This window comes from Neolamprologus multifasciatus, chromosome 4 (genome assembly GCF_963576455.1).
Source record: "Neolamprologus multifasciatus chromosome 4, fNeoMul1.2, whole genome shotgun sequence".
Lineage (NCBI taxonomy): Eukaryota > Metazoa > Chordata > Actinopteri > Cichliformes > Cichlidae > Neolamprologus > Neolamprologus multifasciatus.
In genome coordinates, this window is record NC_140442.1 from 29,062,702 (window position 1) to 29,087,178 (window position 24,477).

The 24,477-nt window shown below is 41.1% G+C and overlaps 1 protein-coding gene across 1 annotated transcript; it reads right to left on the reverse strand.

Annotated features, from left to right (window-relative positions):
- Positions 1 to 325: 325 nt before the first annotated feature.
- LOC146520765 (NXPE family member 3-like) lies at positions 326 to 24,416 on the reverse strand. Its single transcript, XM_085157004.1, has 6 exons — positions 20,687 to 24,416; positions 18,733 to 19,170; positions 8,509 to 8,804; positions 8,160 to 8,230; positions 1,440 to 1,646; positions 326 to 1,365 (listed from the first exon to the last, which is right to left on the reverse strand). Exons 1-6 carry the CDS (start codon positions 20,816 to 20,818, stop codon positions 821 to 823), a joined length of 1,689 nt encoding a protein of 562 aa, XP_085013130.1. The 5' UTR covers positions 20,819 to 24,416; the 3' UTR covers positions 326 to 820.
- Positions 24,417 to 24,477: the final 61 nt, after the last annotated feature.

Genomic DNA, 24,477 nt, shown 5'->3' on the forward strand with positions numbered 1-24,477 from the left:
CAAGAAAAGCAAAAAGAAACAAAAAGATGATAAAATAAAATGCTTAAATAACTCACTGAACCTGTCCATATATAATTCCCTACCTACTGAGCTATCCCTGGTGGCAGTGGTCGCCCCATGATCGGAAGATTGGGGGTTTGAGTTCCACTGAAAGGCTACCCTGAAGTACCCCTGAGCACGGTACCGTCCCTACACACTGCTCCCCGGTGTGCCTGCTTAGTGGCTGCCCACTGCTTCACTGAGTGAATGGGTCAAATGCAGAGAGAGTAATTTCCCCATGGGGATCAATAAAGTATACATTATTATTATTATTATTATTAAACACCTCACATTCCTCATTGCTGATTGCTGCAACAATTCTAGCACTGAAACTACCCCTTGTTCTGGATAGTAAAATTGTCAGCACAGCTGGTGAATATTAATGTAATATATATTACATTAATATGTAAAACTTCACTTCACAAGACTTGAAAAACAAAAAGTATTACCCATAGACATAAATCAAAATGTGCAGAAAATTTATTTTTTCAGGTGATGTACTAGTAGTTATACAGCACTTCTCTGAGCACTTTACTACAAGCCTCACCCATTCACATAGACGATCATACAGTGCTTTTATACCAAAAAATAAATAAACAATTGTCTATTATGGGCTTATTCTAACCAACTTCTTGGTTGGTTGGGGTTCAGTATCTCCTAGAATGCTGTTTGTTTAGTTAAAGACTACCCCCAATTTTTTGTTAGGAATAAATGAGAAATAAATGTAGTCTGTCTTGTACATGTATGGACTGCAGAAAACCAGATACATCTAAGCTCCCTTTTATGTAGGACATATGTAGGACAAAAGAACATTAATCATATTTTTGATAATGGGAGGTTGTGGGTGGAGGCTGTGTGGCAGGTTGTGGGCCACGACCATCTCCCAGGCATCCACCAGATGGACATTCAATCCTTTAAACATGGCCCTGAGCACCTTGTCCCGCTGCAGCGAGTACCAGTCGCTGTTAGTAAGTGTCTCATAGAGCGTCAGAGCTTTCGGGTTTGCGGTTCGAATGACAACCAGTGTGCTTGGAGCCCTGGACAGCAACCTCACCACTGCCCTGCGGATTCCCTGTAGCCGCCGGATGTAGACCTCAACAGGGAAAGTACTGAAGTGTGACCAGATGCCAAGAACTACAATGGTGTTCCTGCCTCCAACCACGTTGTCTAACTCGTTGGCAATATGGCGGAGTTCACTGGTTGGGACATTACTAAATCGAATAGGAGGGCCATGGCAGCGGTATGTCACCAAGATGTTGTTTGCATAGTCCAGGGTCATAAACGGTCCAACTTGCTTCGAATTTTGCAGGATCAATTCCTTAAGATCTAAGATATCGAAGAAAAAGTTTCAGAGTGAAGAAAATCTAATTGGAGCTACAAAAGGTTTCCTGGGCATGTACCTGGTAGTGCTGTGTTAAGGTATTCAAACCACTGTCTGATGGTGGAGTCTCCATACAGGTTAACCACCTTGCCTTTGAGGCACTGAGTGATGGCTGAGGAAGTGTTGAACTGAGAAACTGTAGTGCCACCTATTGCTCGCCACACACCCTGGTAGTAATAACCAGAGGGCCCAGACTCCACGCTGCTGCTACTCACCTGTGACTGACCTGAGAAGAAGGTTAAAAAAAAGTAAGTTTTTAACTTGAAAGAATGAAATAAAATCAAAATACTCCATAGCACACCTACTTGTAGTTTAAATATAGAAATCATAGGGTATTCCTTTCACAGTTAACACAAAGGGTAATTATATTCAATTAAATCTGAGCCATATTATATTCTGTATATTTTTTTTTTCAATTTCAGTAAATGGTTTTATTTAAATGACATGTTTCAGTGAGATAAATGTATTATATCAATGTCTTAGCCTAATTAATGCCTGGTTGGCTAAAGTAAGAATTAGCCAGTTGCACTTTGAAAATTAAAGTAATGCTGAGGATAACTAAAATATTACTATTACTACCGTGATCTACCTGAATATCCTCTGCCATCAACACTGAAACACAAGAAAGGACGAACAAACTGTGCCTGCTCCGTGCTGAGACACTTGAAAGCAGCGGCACTTACACAGACAGCCAGCAGCAGTGCATACAGGGGAGAAACAGAAACTAAAGTATCAATCTCATTATACTCGTACAAACGTTGGTATCAATATTTGGATCGATCTGCCCACCACCACCAAGATTACTAGCTGTGTGCCTGAGTCAGAATCTCTCAAACTATCAGAGTCAAATTCAAAATATAGTGGATATGAATATGGCTCAGTTACACTCAGTTACATTTACTTGAGTACATTTTTTGAAAAAAAGAAGAAGAAACTTTTAGGAGTAGCTTTACTACACAGTACTTTTTACTTTTACTTGAGTAATATTATTATGAAGTATTGCTACTCTTACTGGCTACTCTACTCAGTATGAGTAACTTCAGTTAATGAACACTAAACACATCTTGACCAAAATGTATGAGACACAGACACAAACCTACAGGTTATGTCAAAGTGAGACTTCTTGTCACAACTGCGGTGGCAGACGTGTTGAGGTTGTGAGAGAGGACCGAAACACTGGCACTAGGTTGGATGCGAGTGAGCTTTATCAATAAAGTTGGTGATACAAACAGAAATGTAGAACGGATGAACAGAACTTGTACTTACTTATACTGGAAAAACTAACAAAACAGACTGGATAAACAGAGGGTGACAATTCAGGGAGATGACTCAGGGAAGAAATACAGACAGATCAATGACAAGCAGGAGAAAACACAGGGCTTATATACTCACAGGGGCACTGTGAGTATCGGAGGGAATCGGAGACAGCTGGGAGAAATCAGAGCTGATGAGAAAGGGGAAACGTAAACTGAACACACTGACATAAGACGCAGACCTTCACAATAAAACAGGAAATACACAGAGACGCAGACCGGAGGGGAAAGAAAACACTGAGGAGCATGAGGGAACGCACAAACATGATGAGCTGGGGAAACAAGGAATAAAACACAAGAAGGGGGAAACCCAATAAACTAAACTGAACAACTTAGGACCGGTAGAAGAACTCCAAGAATAACAAATGAACTTAACATGATACAGAAACACAAGGAAACAAAGAACGCTGGGTCAAATTGACCTAGGACCAAGACTCTTCTTGTTTGTACATAAGGTTTGTTGCTGCTAAGACTGTTGTGTCAGATCAGATGTTATGATCAGTTACTCAGTCCTCAAGTAGCCTTTTTTACTAAATACTTTTTTACTCTTACTTGAATAATTTGTTGGACAACTACATTTTACTTATGCTTCTGTGATGTTAAGGTAGTGCTACTATTACTTGAGTAGAATTTTTGGCTACTCTACACACCTCTGGCTATAAAGATTAAATCTGACTGTCTCAGCTCCCAAACAGACAAAAAACAAACTAAAAACCAGCAACAAACAACTTAAACATAAACAATTACAAAGAAAGAACAATACAGTATCCACATCTGAACCAAAGAGTAAAACAGTGAAATGTGGATTATTAAATATTAGGTCTCTCTCCTCCAAGTCTCTGTTAGTACATGACTTAATAATTGATCAACAAATTGATTTACTCTGCCTTACAGAAACCTGGTTGCAGCAGGATGATTATGTTAGTTTAAATGAATCAACACCCCCGAGTCATTCTAACTACCAGAAATCTCGAAGCACAGGCCGAGGGGGCAGTGTGGCAGCAATTTTTCACACCAGCCTATTAATTAATGAAAGACCAAGACAGACTTTTAATACATTTGGTAAATGGTAAATGGACTGGTTCTTATATAGCGCTTTTCTACTCATCTGAGCACTCAAAGCACTTTGAAAGCCTGATGCTTAGCCTTGTCCACCCCAGCTGTAAAACTCAGAAACCAGTCTTACTTGTTATCATCTATCGTCCACCTGGGCCTTACACAGAGTTTCTGTCTGATTTCTCAGACTTTTTATCTGATTTAGTTCTCAGCTCAGATAAAATAATTGTTGTGGGTGATTTTAACATCCATGTAGATGCTAAAAATGACAGCCTCAACATGGCATTTAATCTGTTATTAGACTCAATTGGCTTCTCTCAAAAGGTAAAAGAACCCACCCACCACTTTAATCACACTCTAGATCTTGTTTTAACAAGATCTAGAGCCACGATCGCCCCACGATGTGGGGCCCCACGATGTGGGGCGATCGTGGCTCAAGAGTTGGGAGTTCGCCTTGTAATCGGAAGGTTGCCGGTTCGAGCCCCGACTTGGACAGTCTCAGTCATTGTGTCCTTGGGCAAGACACTTCACCCGTTGCCTACTGGTGGTGGTCAGAGGGCCCGGTGGCGCCAGTGTCCGGCAGCCTCGCCTCTGTCAGTGCGCCCCAGGGTGGCTGTGGCTACAATGTAGCTTGCCATCACCAGTGTGTGAATGTGTGTGTGAATGGGTGGATGACTGGATATGTAAAGCGCTTTGGGGTCCTTAGGGACTAGTAAAAGCGCTATATAAATACAGGCCATTTACCATTTAACATATGGCATAGAAACTGAACATTTAACAGTGTTTCCTGAAAACCCTCTCCTGTCTGATCATTTCCTGATAACATTTACAATAATTGATTACACAGCAGTGGAGAGTAGACTTTATCACAGTAGATGTCTTTCTGAAAGCGCTGTAACTAAGTTTAAGAATATAATCCACCCACTGTTATCATCGTCAATGCCCTGTACCAACACAGAGCAGAGCAGCTATCTGAACGCTACCCCAACAGAGGTCGATTATCTTGTTAATAATTTCACCTCCTCACTACGTACGACTCTGGATACTGTAGCTCCGGTGAAAACTAAGGCCTCAAATCAGAAGTAAATGACTCCGTGGTATAATTCTCAAACACGTAGCCTAAAGGAGATGACTCGTAAGCTGAAGAGTCACAAATTTAGAAGATCATCATTTAGCCTGGAGAAATAGTTTGTTGCTTTATAAGAAAGCCCTCCGCAAAGCCAGAACAGCTTACTACTCATCACTGATTGAAGAAAACAAGAACAACCCCAGGTTTCTCTTCAGCACTGTAGCCAGGCTGACAAAAAGTCAGAGCTCTGTTGAGCCAACCATCCCTTTAACGTTAACTAGTAATGACTTCATGAACTTCTTCACAAATAAAATTTTTATCATTAGAGAAAAAATTACCAATAATCATCCCACAGATGTAATATTATCTACAGCTACTCTTAGTACCATTGATGTTAAGTTAGACTCTTTTTCTCCAATTGATCTTTCTGAGTTAACTTCAATAATTACTTCCTCTAAACCATCAACGTGTCTTTTAGACCCCATTCCTACAAAACTGCTCAAAGCTCAATCTTAAATATGATCAACCTATCTCTAATAATCGGCTATGTACCACAGGTCTTCAAGGTGGCTGTAGTTAAACCTTTACTCAAAAAGCCATCTCTACACCCAGCAGTCTTAGCTAATTATAGGCCAATCTCCAACCTTCCTTTCATATCAAAAATCCTTGAAAGAGTAGTTGTCAAACAGCTAACAGATCATCTGCAGAGGAATGGCTTATTTGAAGAGTTTCAGTCAGGTTTCAGAGTTCATCACAGCACAGAAACAGCTTTAGTGAAGGTTACAAATGATCTTCTTATGGCCTCTGACAGTGGACTCATCTCTGTGCTTGTCCTGCTAGGCCTTAGTGCAGCGTTCGATACTGTCGACCATAATATCCTATTAGAGCGATTAGAGCATGCTGTAGGTATTACAGGTATGCGCTGCAGTGGTTTGTATCATATCTATCTAATAGACTCCAGTTTGTGCATGTAAATGGAGAGTCCTCTTCACACACTGAGGTTAATTATGGAGTTCCACAGGGTTCAGTGCTAGGACCAATTCTGTTTACATTATACATGCTTCCCTTAGGCAGCATCATTAGAAGAAATAGCATAAATTTTCACTGCTATGCAGATGACACCCAGTTCTATCTGTCCATGAAGCCAGGTAACACACACCAATTAGTTAAACTGCAGGAATGTCTTAAAGACATAAAGACCTGGATGGCCGCTAACTTTCTGCTTCTTAATTCAGATAAAACTGAGGTTATTGTACTTGGCCCTGAAAATCTTAGAAATATGGTGTCTAACCAGATTCTTACTCTGGATGGCATTACCTTGGCCTCCAGTAACACTGTGAGGAACCTTGGAGTCATTTTTGATCAAGACATGTCCTTCAATGCACATATTAAACAAATGTGTAAGTCTGCGTTCTTCCATTTGTGCAACATCTCTAAAATTAGAAATATCCTGTCTCAGAGTGATGCTGAAAAACTAGTTCATGCATTTATTACTTCCAGGCTGGACTACTGCAATTCATTATTATCAGGATGTCCAAAAAACTCACTGAAAAGCCTTCAGCTAATCCAAAATGCTGCAGCAAGAGTCCTGACAGGGACTAGAAAGAGAGAGCATATTTCTCCTGTTTTGGCTTCCCTTCATTGGCTTCCTGTTAAATCCAGAATTGAATTCAAAATCCTGCTCCTCACATACAAGGTCTTAAATAATCAGGCCCCATCTTATCTTAATGACTACTGTAATGCATTATTATCAGGAAGTCCTAAAAACTCCCTAAATAACCTTCAGTTAATCCGAAATGCTGCAGCAAGAGTACTGAATGGGAGGCAGACCCTTCAGTTTTCAGGCCCCTCTTTTATGGAACCAGCTTCCAGTTTGGATTCAGGAGACAGACACTATCTCTACTTTTAAGATTAGGCTTAAAACCCTCCTTTTTGGTAAAGAATATAATAAGGGCTGGACCAGGTGACTCTGAATCCTCCCTTAGTTATGCTGCAATAGACGTAGGCTGCTGGGGATTCCAATGATGCATTGAGTTTTTCCTTTCCAGTTACCTTTCTCACTCACTATGTGTTAACAGACCTCTCTGCATTGAATCATATCTGTTATTAACCTCTGTCTCTCTTCCACAGCATGTCTTTATCCTGTCTTCCTTCTCTCACCCCAACCAGTCGCAGCAGATGGCCCCGCCCCTCCCTGAGCCTGGTTCTGCCGGAGGTCTCTTCCTGTTAAAAGGGAGTTTTTCCTTCCCACTGTTGCCAAAGTGCTTGCTCATAGGGGGTCATATGATTGTTGGGTTTTTCTCTGTATCTATGAAGCGCCTTGAGGCGACTTTTGTTGTGATTTGGCGCTATACAAATAAAATTTTGCACATCTCCTCTCAGGTTAAATTAGGAGGAGACAGAGTTATACTTGGTCACATTGTTTACATCCTTAATAAGTATTACATTATAGGACATGTACCTGATATTGAATATCTTTGGACATTTGACTGAAATTGTAGCGTATGACTTCTCTCAGCCTTTTGACACTTGATGGATTTGGGTACTGCAGTTACGTTTTTTGGGGGGTTCTGTTTGCTACCTAATTGTCCATTTTGGCCAATATTGAAATATTATGCCTTTCTATTACTTTGGATATATAGATATTCGTACTTTCTTACAGTTTGAACTTGCACTGTTAGATTTCATTTACCTAAAATATTTAGTTAATTATTACATGATTGTGTAACTGACTTTTGGTATATGACAATGATGATTAATTTTTGTTATATCGGTCATCTAATAATTATTATTGAACCTTCATTTCTGTTTTATTTAGGACCACACATACACACACACACCCTCTCACTATATATAGTATTTGCCATGCTACTTGTTCCCTCAATTAAGATTCATTGAAATATATCTGGACCTATCTCTGTGCTCCACTCTCTGACTGTGCTTAAAATGGCTGTGTGACCTGTCTAGTGTGTACGTCATAAACCTCTTATTACAAATATTTAGGGTAGTAGGTGAGTGCAAGTGTGGCTACACCAGGAGAAAGAGCAGAGGGCATTGACCTTTATCATAAGGGGGTGATATTTGCTATAATATGTTATGGAGGTGAGCAATAAAGTGAAACAAAATACAAAACTCCAAAACAGCACTGTGGGTCACAGTCTTATGATTTAGCAATCTCCACCAGTCAACCAGTCATGGCACTGATAGCAAAGAACATCTTGTGCATATCTCTGTGAGATAAGAGAATAACCTCTTACATTCTGTTTTATTTATTTATGGATATTGGTGACTTGGCCTTTACCTTTGTTTTTTGGCAACACAGTAATTTTGGCAGGTCCTGAAGCCAGAATGGAGACCTTCATGTTGAGACCACTAAGGCAAAGCACACAAAAAATTGCCCAATAAAATAACAGAAATCGATACTTTTAGAGATAAGCATATTATCATATACGACTGTTGGTTTTATGACCTTGCACGTTCAATTCAGGAACACCACACCTTGATAGATATTATCAGACACTGTGCGACTAGCGTGAATTAGATGTGATGTTAATGGTTGCTCTTTTGGATATTGTTCAGAACTGACTGATATCCAAATTTATAGCGCCTGAAATTTCACACCAAGGAGATGTAGACAGGAAAAAACATACCTTTGAAAAAGCTTTCTCTCCATGGCCGAGATGTTTTGATTAAATCCTCCTTTGGAGTGGCTGATCCTTGCATCACAACTCAGCTTCTTTGGCTTGTAACAAAACCACAGATCACCTGTATGAAGGTCAGTGTAGTTACACATAGGCCGCTGGGTCGGTCTCAAACATACATTACAGGTGGTAATTTCAGTGGCTGAGCCGGAGTGGAATTGGCTTTTGAAGTAAATCCTGTCGGGCTGTTCTCTGGTCAGCCTGCGTAGCACTGTGACTGCTTCACTGGGGTGAACCAGTGTCACCTGGTAGAAAGGATTAGCAGAATTTTTCAGCCTGGTCTCACTAAAGTGCATATAATAATCTCAATGGTCTTTTAAAACAGAATTCAGTTGCTGGTAAACTTGTAAAATGCCAGCAAGTGAAAACAATAAAAATGAAAAGTCAATCAAGAACACTGTTGTCATGTTTTGTTGAAGACTTCCACCCAGGAGATCAGACTTTGTACCTCAAATTGGGTCCTTATACTTATTTAAAAAAAATTTTAACAATTACTTCTTCTTTTGGTCACTGTTTGGTTAGTTTTAGGCAACAAAATTAACTTGTCAAACTTCAAAAAATTGACATTTATTTGGGAAAAACATAGTCAACATAAACAATGATATATGTGTCATTTTGAGCCAAAAACAGTCAAAGGGCATATATAAACTGCTTGTAGCACTGGTACCAGTGTAGGTATAGTAGCGTAGCATATAGTATTACTATATTATAAGGTTTGAATTGATCCTACCTTAGGTTTCCAGCATTCTGTTTTGCTTAAAAGCAATAATGTCAATATTATTTAAAGAAGGTTCTGCATCATCCGGGCAAGCACAGAGAGGCTCAAGAGGAGCTTTTACCCTCAGGCCATCCGTGTGTCAACAAAATCCCACAAAAACTGAAAACCCAAGCTCAGCCACTCATAGACCCTGATACAAGTATGGAGAGACTGGAGTGTGAGACTGACAGACACATTTCTGTGGTGTCAGCACTGGTGATGAGAATGCCCTCACTATGGATTCTAAACACAATCATGGGATTATATATCCATATACAAGTGTCAGAAATGACACTTCGAAGGATGGATCAGCTATCCATTGGACATAACATGAGAGACTCCCAAATAACCAAGCTACTCCTCCATATTGAAAGGAGCCAGATGAGGTGGTTTGGTCATCTGACTACAACCTAATTCAATTCAATTCAATTTTATTTATATAGCGCCAAATCACAACAACAGTCGCCTCAAGGTGCTGTATCAACCTTTCTTTTGCCTACGCGGAGGGCGAGAGTCTGCTGATGGCACTGAAGGATGTTGCTCTGTCATCAGGGAGTGAATGTACAATAATAGATACAGAGAAAAACCCAACAATCATATGACCCCCTATGAGCAAGCACTTTGGCGACAGTGGGAAGGAAAAACTCCCTTTTAACAGGAAGAAACCTCTGACAGAACCAGGCTCAGGGAGGGGGGGCCATCTGCTGCGACCGGTTGGGGTGAGAGAAGGAAGACAGGATGAAAGATATGCTGTGGAAGAGAGACAGAGATTAATAACAGATATGATTCAATGCAGAGAAGTCTGTTAACACATAGTGAGTGAGAAAGGTGACTGGAAAGGAAAAACTCAATGCATCATGGGAATCCCCCGGCAACCTACGTCTCTTGCAGCATAACTAAGGGAGGATTCAGGGTCACCTGGTCCAGCCCTAACTATATGCTTTAGCAAAAAGGAAAATTTTAAGCCTAATCTTAAAAGTAGAGATAGTATCTGTTTCCCGAATCCAAACCTGAAGCTGGTTCCACAGAAGAGGGGCCTGAAAACTGAAGGCTCTACCTCCCATTCTACTTTTAAATACTTTAGGAACAACAAGTAAGGCTGCAGTGCGAGAGCGAAGTGCTCTAATAGGCTGATATGGTACTACAAGGTCATTAAGATAAGATGGGGCCTGATTATTTAAGACCTTGTATGTGAGGAGCAGGATTTTGAATTCAATTCTGGATTTAACAGGAAGCCAATGAAGGGAAGCCAAAACAGGAGAAATATGCTCTCTCTTGCTAGTCCTTGTCAATACTCTTGCTGCTAGCATTTTGGGTTAACTAAAGGCTTTTCAGCGAGTTTTTAGGAAATCCTGATAAGAATGAATTAAAGTAGTCCAGCCTGGAAGTAATAAATGCATGAACTAGTTTTTCAATCTAGACCAGTGGTTCTCAAACTTTTCACAATGAGTACCAACTCATAAAATCTATGGCTCTTGAAGTACCACCCTTATGACCGACATTAAAGTACAGGATGTGACGAGTGATAATAATAACTGTACTGCATTAAAACATTCACAGCAGGTTGGATAGCCAATCTTTAAGTGATGACGTGATGAACCCTTGCTTCCGGGTCAAAACTACTCTGCGTTTATTAAGGCTGTTGTGTTTTTAACATGTTTTAATGCTTTGTATCTTTGTATCTCGGTTTTTATCGTCACTATTCATTTTACCGCTTAGTTTATAAAACTTTACAATGTTAACTACAGCCCAGCCCATGCAGAGGTATATTAATGAGCAACCTAATATTGCAGTGGTTCTCCTCATTGAATTTTGGTCCATTGCATGCAATTGCATTTGTCCCTAACCATCGGGAGCCCTCATGTTAACTTTTATCGAGTGGAAAAAGTTAGCGTTCATCCTCCAGCTTCACTGTGTTTACATTATGCTAACCACTGTGTACTGCTGTGTAGCTAGCCACCACGCAGCACATCATTATATACCAGCTAGCCCAACTTCAGTAACGCAACAAATGCCACTGCTGTTTAGTTTTCTGTTGGAAGTGATAGCAGAGTTGAACGTCTTAACTTTTGCTGTGGCGGTGAAGCTGCTGGATTTTTGGCTTCACGACCCTCCTTCGTGATTCATGCACGTCGAAGCTCAGTTTGCTCTTCGTGGCATTTTAGCCGACGACACAAAATACCATCATGTGGTGGCCTTGCTGGATCCGCTGTCAACCCGCCGTGTGATGACGGTCCTCTGGGATCCCCCCACCCGAGGGAAATACACCGCTCTCAAGGCGCTGCTCTCAAGGCGCTGCTCTCAAGGCGCTGCTCTCAAGGCGCTGCTTCTGCGGCGCTACTCCCTCTCGGATGCAAAGCGGGAAAAGAAACTCCTCTTTCTCTCGCTACAAATGGATGATGGTGGATTTCTCTTCACTCACGTCTTCCTCCAACAGATGCCGGTGCGAGGTGGCCTCGCCAACTCCCCGCTGCTGGTGTGAAGGATTACCGCTCGCTCGCAGAAAAAGCGGATCGCATTCTCATGGCTACCAGGAGCTTCGGCATCCAGGCGATAGTTCCCGACTCACCGACGTCAGTGGTTGCTGGGATTGTGGCACCGTGGCACCACAGAAAAAGGCTGTGTTTTTGGATCTGACAGCTGCCATTGATGCTGTTGACCACAACATCTTGATCTTGCATTTGGAGCATTGCGGGATCAAAGGAAATTCATTACAGTAGTCCAGGTCATACCTGTCTGACAGGACTTTCTCTGTGAAGTTTGCAGATTTTATGTCTTCCTCAGTTCCTCTTCATTTTATGTGTTCCTCAGGGATCTATATTGAGGCCTATTTTATTCTCTATTTATATGCTGCGTCCAGTGTATTTAAAATACAAAAAATGAAAAAATGAGTAACTGTATTCTGTTACAGTTACTGTTTAAAAGGGTGGTATTCAGAATACAGTTACTTTGCTGAAATAAATGGATTACACGGCGATCTTTTCCTGTTTCATATATTTGGCTATGCTCTCTCTATTTTTGGTATTCCACACCGGAGATAACCTAAACAAAACGCACATTAAGAGGCTCTAATGCCTGTGTGTCAGTCTTGCGGCCCATGTCACCTCTATTTGCGGCCTGCAAAATGACGTGAAGAATTTTTTTTTAAAAATCATTCACAAAAATTATTTAATAAGAAGGCAATAGGCAGAGTGTTACAGGCATGGCCTTAAAGAATGTTGCCTCATGGCTCAGTGTAGTCCATGCTGCAGGGAGAATGGACTGCCATACCCATTATGTGTCTGTGAGTGCAAGGGAGGGAGAAAAAGAACAGTCATACAGTAAGAGTTGTCACCCACCAGAAATGGGAGATGGAAGCATGTAAATATAATAATAACCACTGCAGCCAAAAGAGTGCCTGACGAGCCCAGTTATAAGTAAGCCATTGACTTGACTGTACACTGTGTTGGAGCAGCCTTTCAACGCCTCTCTCTGTCTCTCGCTACCAAAGTTGACCCAGACAACAAAGTAAAGCTAGTTTTCGGCTATGAGCCCGACATCGAATCCGACGTATTAGCCAGAGGTCCCTTTACGGTTTTACGCATTTGTTTTATATACGCGCAGAATAGTTTTCTATACGAGATTGCAACAAAAAGTGTAGCCTTACCTAATGTCAACCTACTGTTGCTCATTTTATATTAAGATTTAAAAATTTAATTGGTATTGGTATGACGAATAACCTTTCATAAAAGTAATAAATCACACAGCAATAGTACATTCATGTAGTTGTAAAAAAAGCATGATAATATATTAAGTAATCCAAAGTATTCAGAATACGTTACACTCATTGAGTAACGTAATGTAATACTTTACAAAATACATTTTGGGGCACGTATTCTGTAATCTGTATTGGAATACATTTTAATAGTAACCTTCCCAACACTGGTTGCCTCTAAGTTCAAATTCAAATTTTATTTGTCACACACACAACCATACACAGTATGACATGAGGTGAAATGCTTGTAGCTGTGCAATGCCCGACCATTAAATGACAGTGGTTTTACAGTATTTACAATTTACAGGTTATTACAAAATTTATAGATTTATCTTAGAAATTTACAGTAAAAATGTGCAAATAGCAGAAAGAGATTATAAATTATAGGAAGTGCCTGGGGGAAGAAGCTCCTCCTCATTCTCTCTGTTTTGGCCTTAAGGGAGCGGAAGCGCTTCCCAGACCTTAACAGTGAGAAGAGTCCATTGTTGGGATGGGAGAGGTCCATCATAATCTTCCTAGCTTTGGTCTTGCACCGCTTGGTGTAGATGGACAGCAGGTCAGGGAGCTCTGATTGAATGATGCATTTGGCCGAGCACACCACTCTTTGCAGATCTCGTCTGTCCTGCTCGGTGCTGTTCCCAAACCAGGTGCAGATGTTTCCCATCAGGATGCTCTCGATGGTGCAGGAGTAAAGGTTCTTGAGCACCTTCAATGGCAGATGGAAGTCTCTAAGTCTTCTGAGGAAGAAGAGACACTGACGAGCTTTCTTAACCAGGGTGTTGATGTGACAGGACCATGACAGGTCCTGAGTGATGTGGACACCCAGGTATTGGAAACTGTCCACTCTCTCCACTGGCGTGCCACTGGAGAGAGTGGACAGGGCTTGCAATTCCTCGCCTGCTTTGTAGTGAAGTCCACAATCAGCTCCTTAGTCTTGCTGATGTTTAGGAGGTTATTCTCCTGGCACCAGGTCTCCAGGTTCCTAATCTCCTCCAGGTATGTCTGTGAAGAAGTTGAGGATCCACTGACACAGTGATGAGCTGAGTCCTAGATCCGTCAACTTGGTGAAAAGCTTAGAGGGAATTATTGTGTTGAATGCTGAACTGTAGTCCACGAACAGCATCCTAACATAATTCCCTCTGCCAGTGTCCAGGTGACTCAGGGATGTGTGGAGCAGGTGAGATATGGAATCGTTCAGCAAACTGAAGTGAGTCGCTGATGGCAGGAAGTGAAGAAGTGATGTGATCTCTCATCAGTCTTTCAAAACACTTCATTACAATTGAAGTCATTGCTACTGGACGGTGGTCATTGTGGCAAGCGGGCTGTTGTTTCTTTGGAACAGGAACTATAATGGACTGTTTGAAGCACGTGGGAACCACTGCTTGGGCCAGGGAGAGGTTGAAGATCTCCGTGAACACCGGTGCTAGCTGGTCAGCGCAGGCTCTCAGGACCCGGCCAGGGATTGCATCTGGTCCTGCTGCCTTCCTGGTGTTCACCCTCCTGAAGGTGTTCCTCACGGCATGCTCTGTGATGATGAATGCATTTTCTTCACTGATGCACTCCGAGCACACGCAGCCTTTTGTTGTTTTAGTTGCTGCGGCGTCAAATCGAGCGTAAAACGTGTTCAGCTCATCAGCCAGTGAAGCGTCGGCATTCATCATTGAAGAAGCTGGTCGTTTATAGTCCGTTATTGTCCGCAGTCCTTTCCAAAGGCTCCTAGAGTCACACTGTCTGTGTGACTCTAGTATTTCCCCGTAGCTCCGCTTTGCCTTTCTGACCGCACTGCACACGTTGTAGGACGCAGCCTTGTATAGGTCCATATTACCAGAGACGAGCCCTTCATTGTAGGCAGCGGTGCGTGATCTCAGAGCGTCGCGGATGTTTTTATCCACCCACGGCTTCTGGTTGGGAAACATTTGGATGATAGGTCTTTCTGCTGTGTCGTCCGCTAGTTTCCCGATAAATCCCACAACCGCTTCCGTAAACATGTTGATGTCATCAGAGCTGCGCCGAAACATGTCCCAGTCTGCGTCATCCAGTGTGTCCTGCAGCGTGGTCACTGATTGGTCCGTCCAGCGAGCGACCTCCCTCCTGATTGGTGGTTGCTGCTTTAGCCTTTGTTTGTAAGCAGGCATGAGGAAGATGGCGGCATGGTCCGATTTCCCAAATGCCGGCAGGGGTTGAGCCTTGTAACAGTTCTTGAACGGGGTGTAGCAGTGGTCTAATGTCCTAGTGCCCCGGGTGGGGCAGTTGATGTGCTGGTGAAGGTTGTGAAATGTCCGTTTGAGATTCACTCTGTTAAAATCTCCCATAACAATGAGTGCGGAATCTTGGTGAAGTGTTTGTTGATGTGTGAGAGCCTCATGCAGCTCACATAAGGCACTGTCCGAGTCCGCGTGAGGCAGAATGTAAACAGTGCAGGCAATGACCGCAGTGAATTCCCGAGGGAGATAGAAAGGGCGACATTTAACGATCAAAAGTTCCAGATTGGGCGAGCAAGAGCGTGTGAGTGGGGAGATGTTTGTGCTGTTGCACCATCTGTTGTTCACCATCAAACACACTCCACCACCTCTTTTCTTCCCCGACTCCATTGTCCTGTCCATGCGGTAAACCGAAAAGAACCCCGCCGGCTGCGCAGCGTGGTCTGGTATCGATGGGTTCAGCCAAGTCTCGGTGAAGCAGGGGAGGTTGCAGTCCCAAATGTCTCTCTGGAACTTAATTCTGTCTCTGAGGTCATCAAGCTTGTTCTCGATGCATTGAACATTGGCTAGCAGGATACTGGGCATGGGTGCGCGGTTTGCGTGAGCCCGTAGCCTGTTCCTGATGCTGGCTCGTTTCCCTCGAGGTCGTCGCTTAGGGTCGCGTCCTTTGTTCTCTTTCAGGATCTCCTTTGGCCAGGTTGGGTCCGGAGTTGAACATGGTGAAATGTTCGTGTATTGTAGACCAATAGAAACCAGAGTGTCTCTACTGTAGCGAATTTGTGTGTTTTGCATGATGCCCATGTAAGATTATGGCAGATATTGCAAAAAGTGACGTAAACCGCAAAAAGTGGAAAAGTTGGGGCAAAGCATCCAGCACGGCATCCGACCTCACCGGCGCCATGTTATTTCTCTTGGTCAAAGTTTTAGAAAATATAACATTTGTTTCCATTCATACGCCCATGACACTCAGATCTGCCTTCAGCTGAAGAGATGCTGTTCTGCTCCACTTGAACCCTTACTTCAATGTCTCGTTGAAGTTAAATCCTGGATGGCCTCTAACTTCCTTAACTTTAATAAGAACAAAACTGAAGTGATAATGTCTGGACCAAGTGGCGATCCCAGCACTTCTCATTTTAACCTGCGCAGTCTTGAGCCTTTTATTAAGTCGCACACAAAAATTTTCGGGGTTAGATTTAACAGTAATTTCACCCTTGAAAACAGATTAGCTCAGTTGTACAGTGAAGTTTTTTCAAACTGAAGCTTTTATCTAAGGTGAATTCAGTTTTATCTTTTAAAAACTTTGATCGGGCAATCCATGATTTTTTATTACTTTCCAGCTGGACTCTTGTAACTCCTTATATGTTGGAGTTGGTCGGACCTGCATTGCAAGACTGCAGTTGGTCCAGAATGCCGCAACTCATCTTCTGACACTAACTAAAAGACGTGAGCATATTTCACCAGTGCTTGCCTCTCTTCACTGGCTCCCTGTTCACTTTAGAATTGATTTTAAATTTGTATTGTTGACTTACAAAACCTTGGCTCCTGGGTATTTGTCTGAAAATGATGATAAAATGATCTTTTGCTTATAGCCATACCAATGTCTAGGCTGGTTCACAGAGGCGATCAAGCATTTGGGGTCCTAACGTCTAAACTGTGGAATAATCTACCCTATTTTATAATTTATTGCTGCCTGTAATTTATTGCTTTACTTACTTAGACTTAGATCCTCCAATGTCTTATGTGGCATATCGGGCGGCAAACGAATGCCACCAGGCTCGATCTTGTGCCCAGGCTTCAGCTTCTTCCAACAATATATTTGATGTCTTTAGGTCTTGATGGAATGACCTTTGCCAGGTGTTGCGGGGACGTCCTCGTAGTCTTTTAATGCCCAGGGGTTGGAAGCGCATCGCTGTTTTTGGAATCTGTGCGTCATCCATGCGGAGGATATGGCCGGCCAGTCGGAGTCTTTTGTGTGGAACGATGTTGTGAAGTTTGACTGTGCCACTCCTTCGCAGGACCTCCTCGTTGGTGATGTGATAGGTGTAGCAGATCCTCAGAATCCGGCAAAGACATCGCTGCTGAAAGATGTCGAACTTAGTGTTGATACAGGCCAACACCTTCCAAGTCTCGCTGGCATAAGTGGCAGTTGGGATCATGATCGAATTAAGCAAGCAGAATTTGACCTTGAGGGAGATGGTTGGGGAGGATCAGATCTTGTTCATCCTCCGAAATACCGCAGCTGCCTTTCCAATGCGGCATTTGACATCCACCTCCGCATCGCCGTCATGGGAAATCAAGCTACTCAGGGAGGTGAATTTCTCCACTTCTTCTAGCTGCTGTGTCCCGATGTAGATCCCTCGTTGTGGGTCCTTGGAGCTGACATGCATGATCTTCGACTTTTCAGAGCTGATCGTCGGGCCAATTGTGCCAGCTTCTCTTCTTAGATCGGTCGTTCCTTGCTGTAGCTTCAGCTCGTCTTCCTTAAGTAAGGCGATATTGTCAGCGAATTTGAGGTCACCAAGATGGTCTTGATCAGACCAATGGATGCCAACTCCTGTATGGGCACCGGCTCACCGCATGACGTAGTCATTTGGTTTGCATTGGTCCTGCATCGTAAGCTTGTTTACGATGTGGTATAGGGTCTTGGAATCATTCCGATCCGCTGCTTCCTGAGTTTCGGAAACTTTTTGTTCTAGCCATTCTTTCTTGGCTTTCCGACAGCTTTTCTTCACTACCCGATCTAATTCTGCGTAGCGTCGGGTTCCTTCCTCTCTGGTTTGTTCGGTTTTAGCCTTTAGACTTTTATTTGTTTAATTGCTTACTAAATGTTTGAGGTGTGAAATAAACAGCAATGGAGTTTGAAAACAAAATATGGGTATGTGTGGTTGGAGGATGTGTTTGTGTGTGTGTGTGTGTGGGGGGGGGGGGGGGGTATGAAAGTTTGGGAACAACCGCGTTATTTGGTACTAGTTATTTTGTAATTCTGTACAGCACTTTGATCAAGGCTGCTGTTGTAATGAATTTTGCTATACAAATAAAAAAAAACAAATACCCCTGGACAAGGTATCAGGTTAGTATTAGGGAGGTGGAACAGTAGGACATGGTTCTAGCTCATAGAACCGTTGGCTCTGGAAAGGGAGGTCTGGGCTTCTCTACTTGGACTGCTGACCTTGCAATCTGAACAAGGATAAGCAGCAGAAAATGGTCATTTCATGTATTTCTGCCAAACGCCTTGAGCCTTGAGTCTCAGTAATATGGCTACTGTTATTCAAATAGAGTAAAATAAAGAGGCTCATGATCCAGGTACAGATTCATCACTTTCTGAATAGTCAAATACCAGCCTGAGTTAATAGTGATGCATAATTTTGGGGCCCTTGACTTTTTGCAGAATTCAAAGTTGACTGGTAAATAGATTAACAACACCTAAAACCACATTTAAAAATGATAAATTTTAACATCACCTCAACCTGCGCACTTCCTTCCCAGAGTAAAGAGAATACAGCAGAGTAGGAGCCATTGAGATGATCCTTCACTTGCCCTGCCACACCTGCACCAAGAGCTGGGTTGTGCAGCCGGGCAAGTAAGACATCTCCACCATACTTCTTTGGATTTCTCTGGGAATCATACATTTTGACCATAACCTCCAGTTTATCCCCAACATGCCACTGTCCTCCTCCTCTCCCTGAGACAATGGTAAAGATGCTGTGGGCTGGATCACTGGTTTTGTTCTGGGAAAAAGGAGATGGTAAAGGTGGAGTTTCAGGCCATGCAATGGACTTCAGAATGTATTCTTCTTCAAGAGCATCCTTGGGTGACAATGGTAGGAAGTTGCAGAAGCCATGATCCGTGTAAGAAACGGGGGAAACACCCGGGGTAAAGATCTTGGAGTTCAGTTTAATCTGAAAGAAAGAGACATGCTGACAAAGATGCATCAAACAAATGAAGTGCCAAAGAAGCTTTTGGTAAACAAAATTATTAATTTCTAAAAGATATATAAAATAATAATAAAAAATGTATTGACAAAAAGGTTCAGCAGTAGCATTGTTACCTGCAGTGTGATTTTATACAAAATCATTCTAATTCTAACAAGTAATGAAACGTAAAGCCCAAAGTCATCTTTCAAGCACTGGGTACCTAGATGGTGTACAGCAAATGATGCAGGCTTCATACATAACTGGCATACTTTCTGGGAAAGACGCGAACTTGTTAGGAGAGCCCTTTATTGAGGTAGTGAAGACTGTAATGACTGCCTCCATCCTACTGTGGATGGCACAGCTCAAAAGACAAGGAAGACCAGTTGCAGTCTTACACACCTACTGTATCTGTGTTTAGCTGGTTGTTACTGCTGAAGATCGCTCTTCACGGCTCCTAGGTGCGGCTCTCCACTAGCTCTTTTTGTTTAAGTTTTTCAAGTAGTGGCTATAATCAGTTTGGGTCCTACCTTTGCCAAGTTACATAAAAGTATGAGTCTTGCTTTATAGGCAGGCACATTAGTATTTACAGTAAGAGCTTGAGTTTTTTTTTTTTTAAATTTTATTTCCACACAGATATCACTACACAACAAAAATGACTGTTTTTTCAGAACAGCATTCATATATTTTTATTGTTTCCGTTTTTTGAAATATGAAGATATTTTATGCAGCTTCAATAAATATACGAATCTGTGGATTTTGGGAGCTTAGACGAGACGCTCTTACTGATATCGCTTGGAATGACCTTTCAGGATTTTCAGTTGCTAACACCTTCAATCAAAAGCAAGATGTAAGAATATAAAGTGTGATGCTGCTTTGCACAGTGATATACTCTGAATGTCAAAATTTACTTTCTGCTTTGTGCAATGCTCCTAGCTCTAAACCCAAAATGTCCTTTAGATGTTTTTAAATATATATATAGGTTGTGATTTTGTCGCCACAAAAAATCTATGAAATAAAGTTATAGCAGCACAGACTCTGTGTCAAAATTATATGCAGATTTCCATGTAATCAGTTGGCAATGGAAGAAAGACATGAATATGTGTTTGGCTCTGTTAGCCAAAACAGAAGAAATGTGAATACAATGCCATGTTTCTGCCAAACTTTATAAGTAACTGTGGCGGAGGTGTGGTCCCGGGCGCGGCTGCAGGGGAGGAGTGGTGCGGTGAGCTCAACGGGGCGGTGCTGGACACGCAGGTGAGAACAGCTGATGGCGTTTTGGACTGATCATGGTTTCCTTCCCCTTTTATAGTAAGACGGGAGAGGAGCGGAGGGGGGCTGGAAATCAGCTGAGACCGACAGCTGTCAGACTGTGGTCGGTCATAACAAAGGAAAGAATAAATAAACGTGGCATCTGGAGACAAAGACCTGGGCGTGTGTGTGCCTGTGTGTAGTGCGTTTCACAGTAACATTACAGTCAAACTATTCAAAACTGGGTGCTTACCTCTAAGGTGTCCATGTTGTCTTTCATGATTAAGATCAAGATTAAGACAAACACATCCAACAACAGGACGATGTAACCATACTTTGGAAGGGAAGAGCAGACCGCCTGTCTTTTACAAATTTGGACCTTCATGATTGTTGAGCTGTCCTCATTTCTGTCTGCAGTGTTGTACTGTCATCAGTTGTTCTTTTGTTTTTGTTTTTTAAAGAAGAACCAAAAAACAAAGAGGTAATGTGTGCTTCAAAATAATACATAATAAACATTAAAATAAAACCCCCTCTATACGAACCCACACATCTTGCTTTCAGTAAATATAACTGAAATTCTGTCACCCAAAAAGCAAATATGTTTTAGGGATAGCTACTTGTATGTATCTAGTTTAATGGCTAGTTGGATAGACAGTCCACCTCATTGATCCAGATGGTAATATAAGCATTATTTAACCTCCTAAGACCTGGCATCCACATATGTGGACATTACATTTTGGGTTGTGTAGACCAAAATACTACATTTTGCTCCACAATGGCCTGATATCCACTTACAAAGACATTATACTGTTCTATCGAAATTTAAAATGAATGTCCTCATATGTGCATCTCATTTTTGTCAGACACAAAAATCAGGTAAAAACAAAACTGGTAATTCTTTGTTTTTGCATTCATCAGGTCCCAACCAGCCCAAATAGCAAAGAGAGATTAAAAATGCATGCCATGAAGGAGTTCGGGTCTTAGGAGGATAAAGAGGATAACATTTGTTGGTCTGTCTGTCTCAAATGTTTTCTCTACAATTAAAGCTTTAAGTTATATTTTCAGCAACAACATTTCTTCTTTTGTATTTTACTACACAATATAAGTTAGTCCACATGTTGGGTTTGGAGTCTATAGGCATTCAGTATTTCCTCTAAAAACATGTAACAGAATCTATGTTGCCATTTGCTGCACGCAGATTCAGGTTGTACATCTGATGTAAAACAATTGATCTAATATAATCAATTATAGCAACACTGCTGTCAGGGTTCACTTAGGAAATATGAGTTTAAGGATCAAATTTAAGAATATAAATAAATATAAACATATAAATATAAACATAAAATCTCAACATTGTTGTAGGAATGTGCAAAGTACAGTTCTATGAACAGTTGTTGAATAAAAATGTAAATAAACAAATGGATCCTTACTGACTGCTGCTGTTTTGTATGTTTGAGTATAAATTTTCCATATTTAAATGAGAGGATAGTGTATCATGACATTTGCAAGTTTATTGCAAGTTGGTTCTCATGTACTTCTCCCCTTTCTATTTGATTGAGGATTTTTTTTTAGAATAACCACTACAATCCATTCAAATCTTGAAAATAAGTAAAATAATAAAGGTTTTTAAAGTAAATAAACACTGTATGGAGCATTTTTAAATTATAATTACTTTGTACAAGCACTAAAAATTAAATTTCAAAGCTTTTTAACAAGAAAAAAACAAACACACAACGATCTTGTTTATACTGTTTCTGCCCCCGGAGTAAAAATGATGCAGAAGAAGTTTACTCACAACAAGGAGAAAGGCTTCTGTGGTTTCTCACTGCATGGATCAAAATGGTAGTATATGTGGACACTGATGGAAGAGCAGGAAGTGAAGGTGGCAGTAAAGAAAGCAATGAGGTAGTGCAAATTAGGCGGTTACACATTTCTGTCTGTAACTGTTAATGATTGCTGGATTCTGATTATTTACAGCAGGTGCACTTTTTTATATTCCAGTTGTTTATCATATCCCAAGTATGCCTGGGTATGAACATTTTAAACACCTGCAGCATCAGCAGCACAATATACATGCCTGTAAATGGTATGTATCTGATAAGGTGTGTCAAGACATGTGCACCAAGGTGGACACACAGATAATAGAATCCTGTGTTACAGAGGCTTTAAGACATAATACAGTTGTTTTATGGCATGGAACAATAAAATGATGACGTCTGCCAGAACTTCACCAACAATTAATATCAAGACTCAGGTAGCTCAGGAGCAAAGAGCAGGGAAGTAAAATATGCCTGAATTTTAGAAGAGGATCAGACACAGTGACTGTAGCTTAATATTGAAGTTTTACAAATTAGGCAAAATGGCAAACTTATGGGGCTCATTTTCTTTTGTCAGATTCTTAAACTGAAAAGATCAGGCACAGGTACAGTTCTTTTTTGGATGACTCCATATCACATCCCAGAGAGATGTGATATCATCAGAGAGCCAGAGACCTGCAATATATCCAGGTCTCTGAACAGAATTTGTATATCCTCTTCTAGTTTATATTCTTTTATTACTGTTTCCCAAATTTTTGATCCATGGATTTTCAATAGTTTTTTATTAAATCTTACAGGCTGCTGTCTGCTATAATAACTTGTATGGGGATGGAGGTCAGACCCTCCTCAATGACTTTCCATTGAGTGTCATATGAAGGATTACACCAGCATATCATAGGCCTTAATTGTGCTGCCCAATAATAATCCCCAAGAGAAGGTAAGCCCCACCCCCCTTTTGCTTTATTAAGTTGTAAGGTTTTAAATCTAATTCGGGGCCTTATTCCTTGCCATATGTAGCTTGACAACATTTTATCCCACTCATTAAATTGTTTCTGGTTTATTTCTATTGGTAGTGTTTGAAATACACATAATAATTTAGGCAGTATATTAATTTTAATTGAATCTATTCTCGAATATAAACTTAAATATGGAATTAAATTCCATCTCAATACATCTCCCTTAATTTTCTTTTGTATTGGTAAGTAATTTCGTTCTAATAGTTCTGTAAAATCCTTTGGTATTATGACTCCAAGATAATTAAAATACTGTGTTTGCCATGCTAATTGGTACTTACTTATGATTTCTTCTGATGGAATATAGTTGGACTAATATGGACTAACAAATATGTTTTACTCATATTAACTTTATATCCTGATAATTAACCAAAGTATTCAAATAATTGCATTAATAGAGAGTTTGCTGGTTTACCCAAAACTATTAAAATATCATCTGCATAGCAGGCTAAGTTATGCTCCTTCTCATGGATATTAATGCCTTCAATTTCTTTGTTTTGCCTTATATTTTGAGCCAATGGTGCCAGATATAATGTGAATAATAATGGTGAACACACACAGCCCTGCCTTGTTCCTCTTTCCAGCTTAATACTATTTGATAGGTAGCCATTACTTTTAATCCTTGCCGTAGGGTTATCATAAAGTGCCTGTATGGTCTTAATTATTGTTTCATGCAAACCAAATCTATGTAAGACTCGGTAAGGAAAGTTCCAATTAACTGAAATCTGGGGACACAGGATCGAAACGAGGTAGAGTGTGAGGCTTCTTAGGCTCCACCTGGACTTTTGGCGGAGTTGCTGTAGCACCAACATCCTCCTTCAAAGGTTGGACACCTTGCTCAATAGAAGGAATTTTCAACTCAACTAATTGTTGTAAAATGGTACTCTTATTTCTTTTTTCGCACTATATTTCTTTACTGGAATATCAAAGTGTGCTGTAGAACTCAACAAGTCATCTTTACGACATAACTCAAACTTCTCAGAACTCAGCGCACAAATGAAATCTTGTAAGTCAAAATCCATAATTAAATACAAGGCAGTAACATAACACCAGAGTTGTCTACAGCTCCGGAAAATATATCCCGGACGAGCCCCCAGTTGTGTTACGACCCAGCTCAAAAAATGCAACATAAAAAAAGAGATGAGTGTTTTGAGTGAGAAGAGGTTTTGTCTTTATATGGCATAGCAGGTTAGCTAAAATGGCTGGTGCCACCA

Coding starts and splice junctions, on each gene's coding strand:
- LOC146520765 (XM_085157004.1), bottom strand. CDS start 20,818: ATGAAGGTCCAAATTTGTAAAAGACAGGCGGTCTGCTCTTCCCTTCCA. Junction 1,647..8,159: donor TGTGTTGCCAAAAAACAAAG/GTAAAGGCCAAG, acceptor CCTTCTTCTCAG/GTCAGTCACAGGTGAGTAGC. Junction 1,366..1,439: donor CCTTAACACAGCACTACCAG/GTACATGCCCAG, acceptor TCGATATCTTAG/ATCTTAAGGAATTGATCCTG.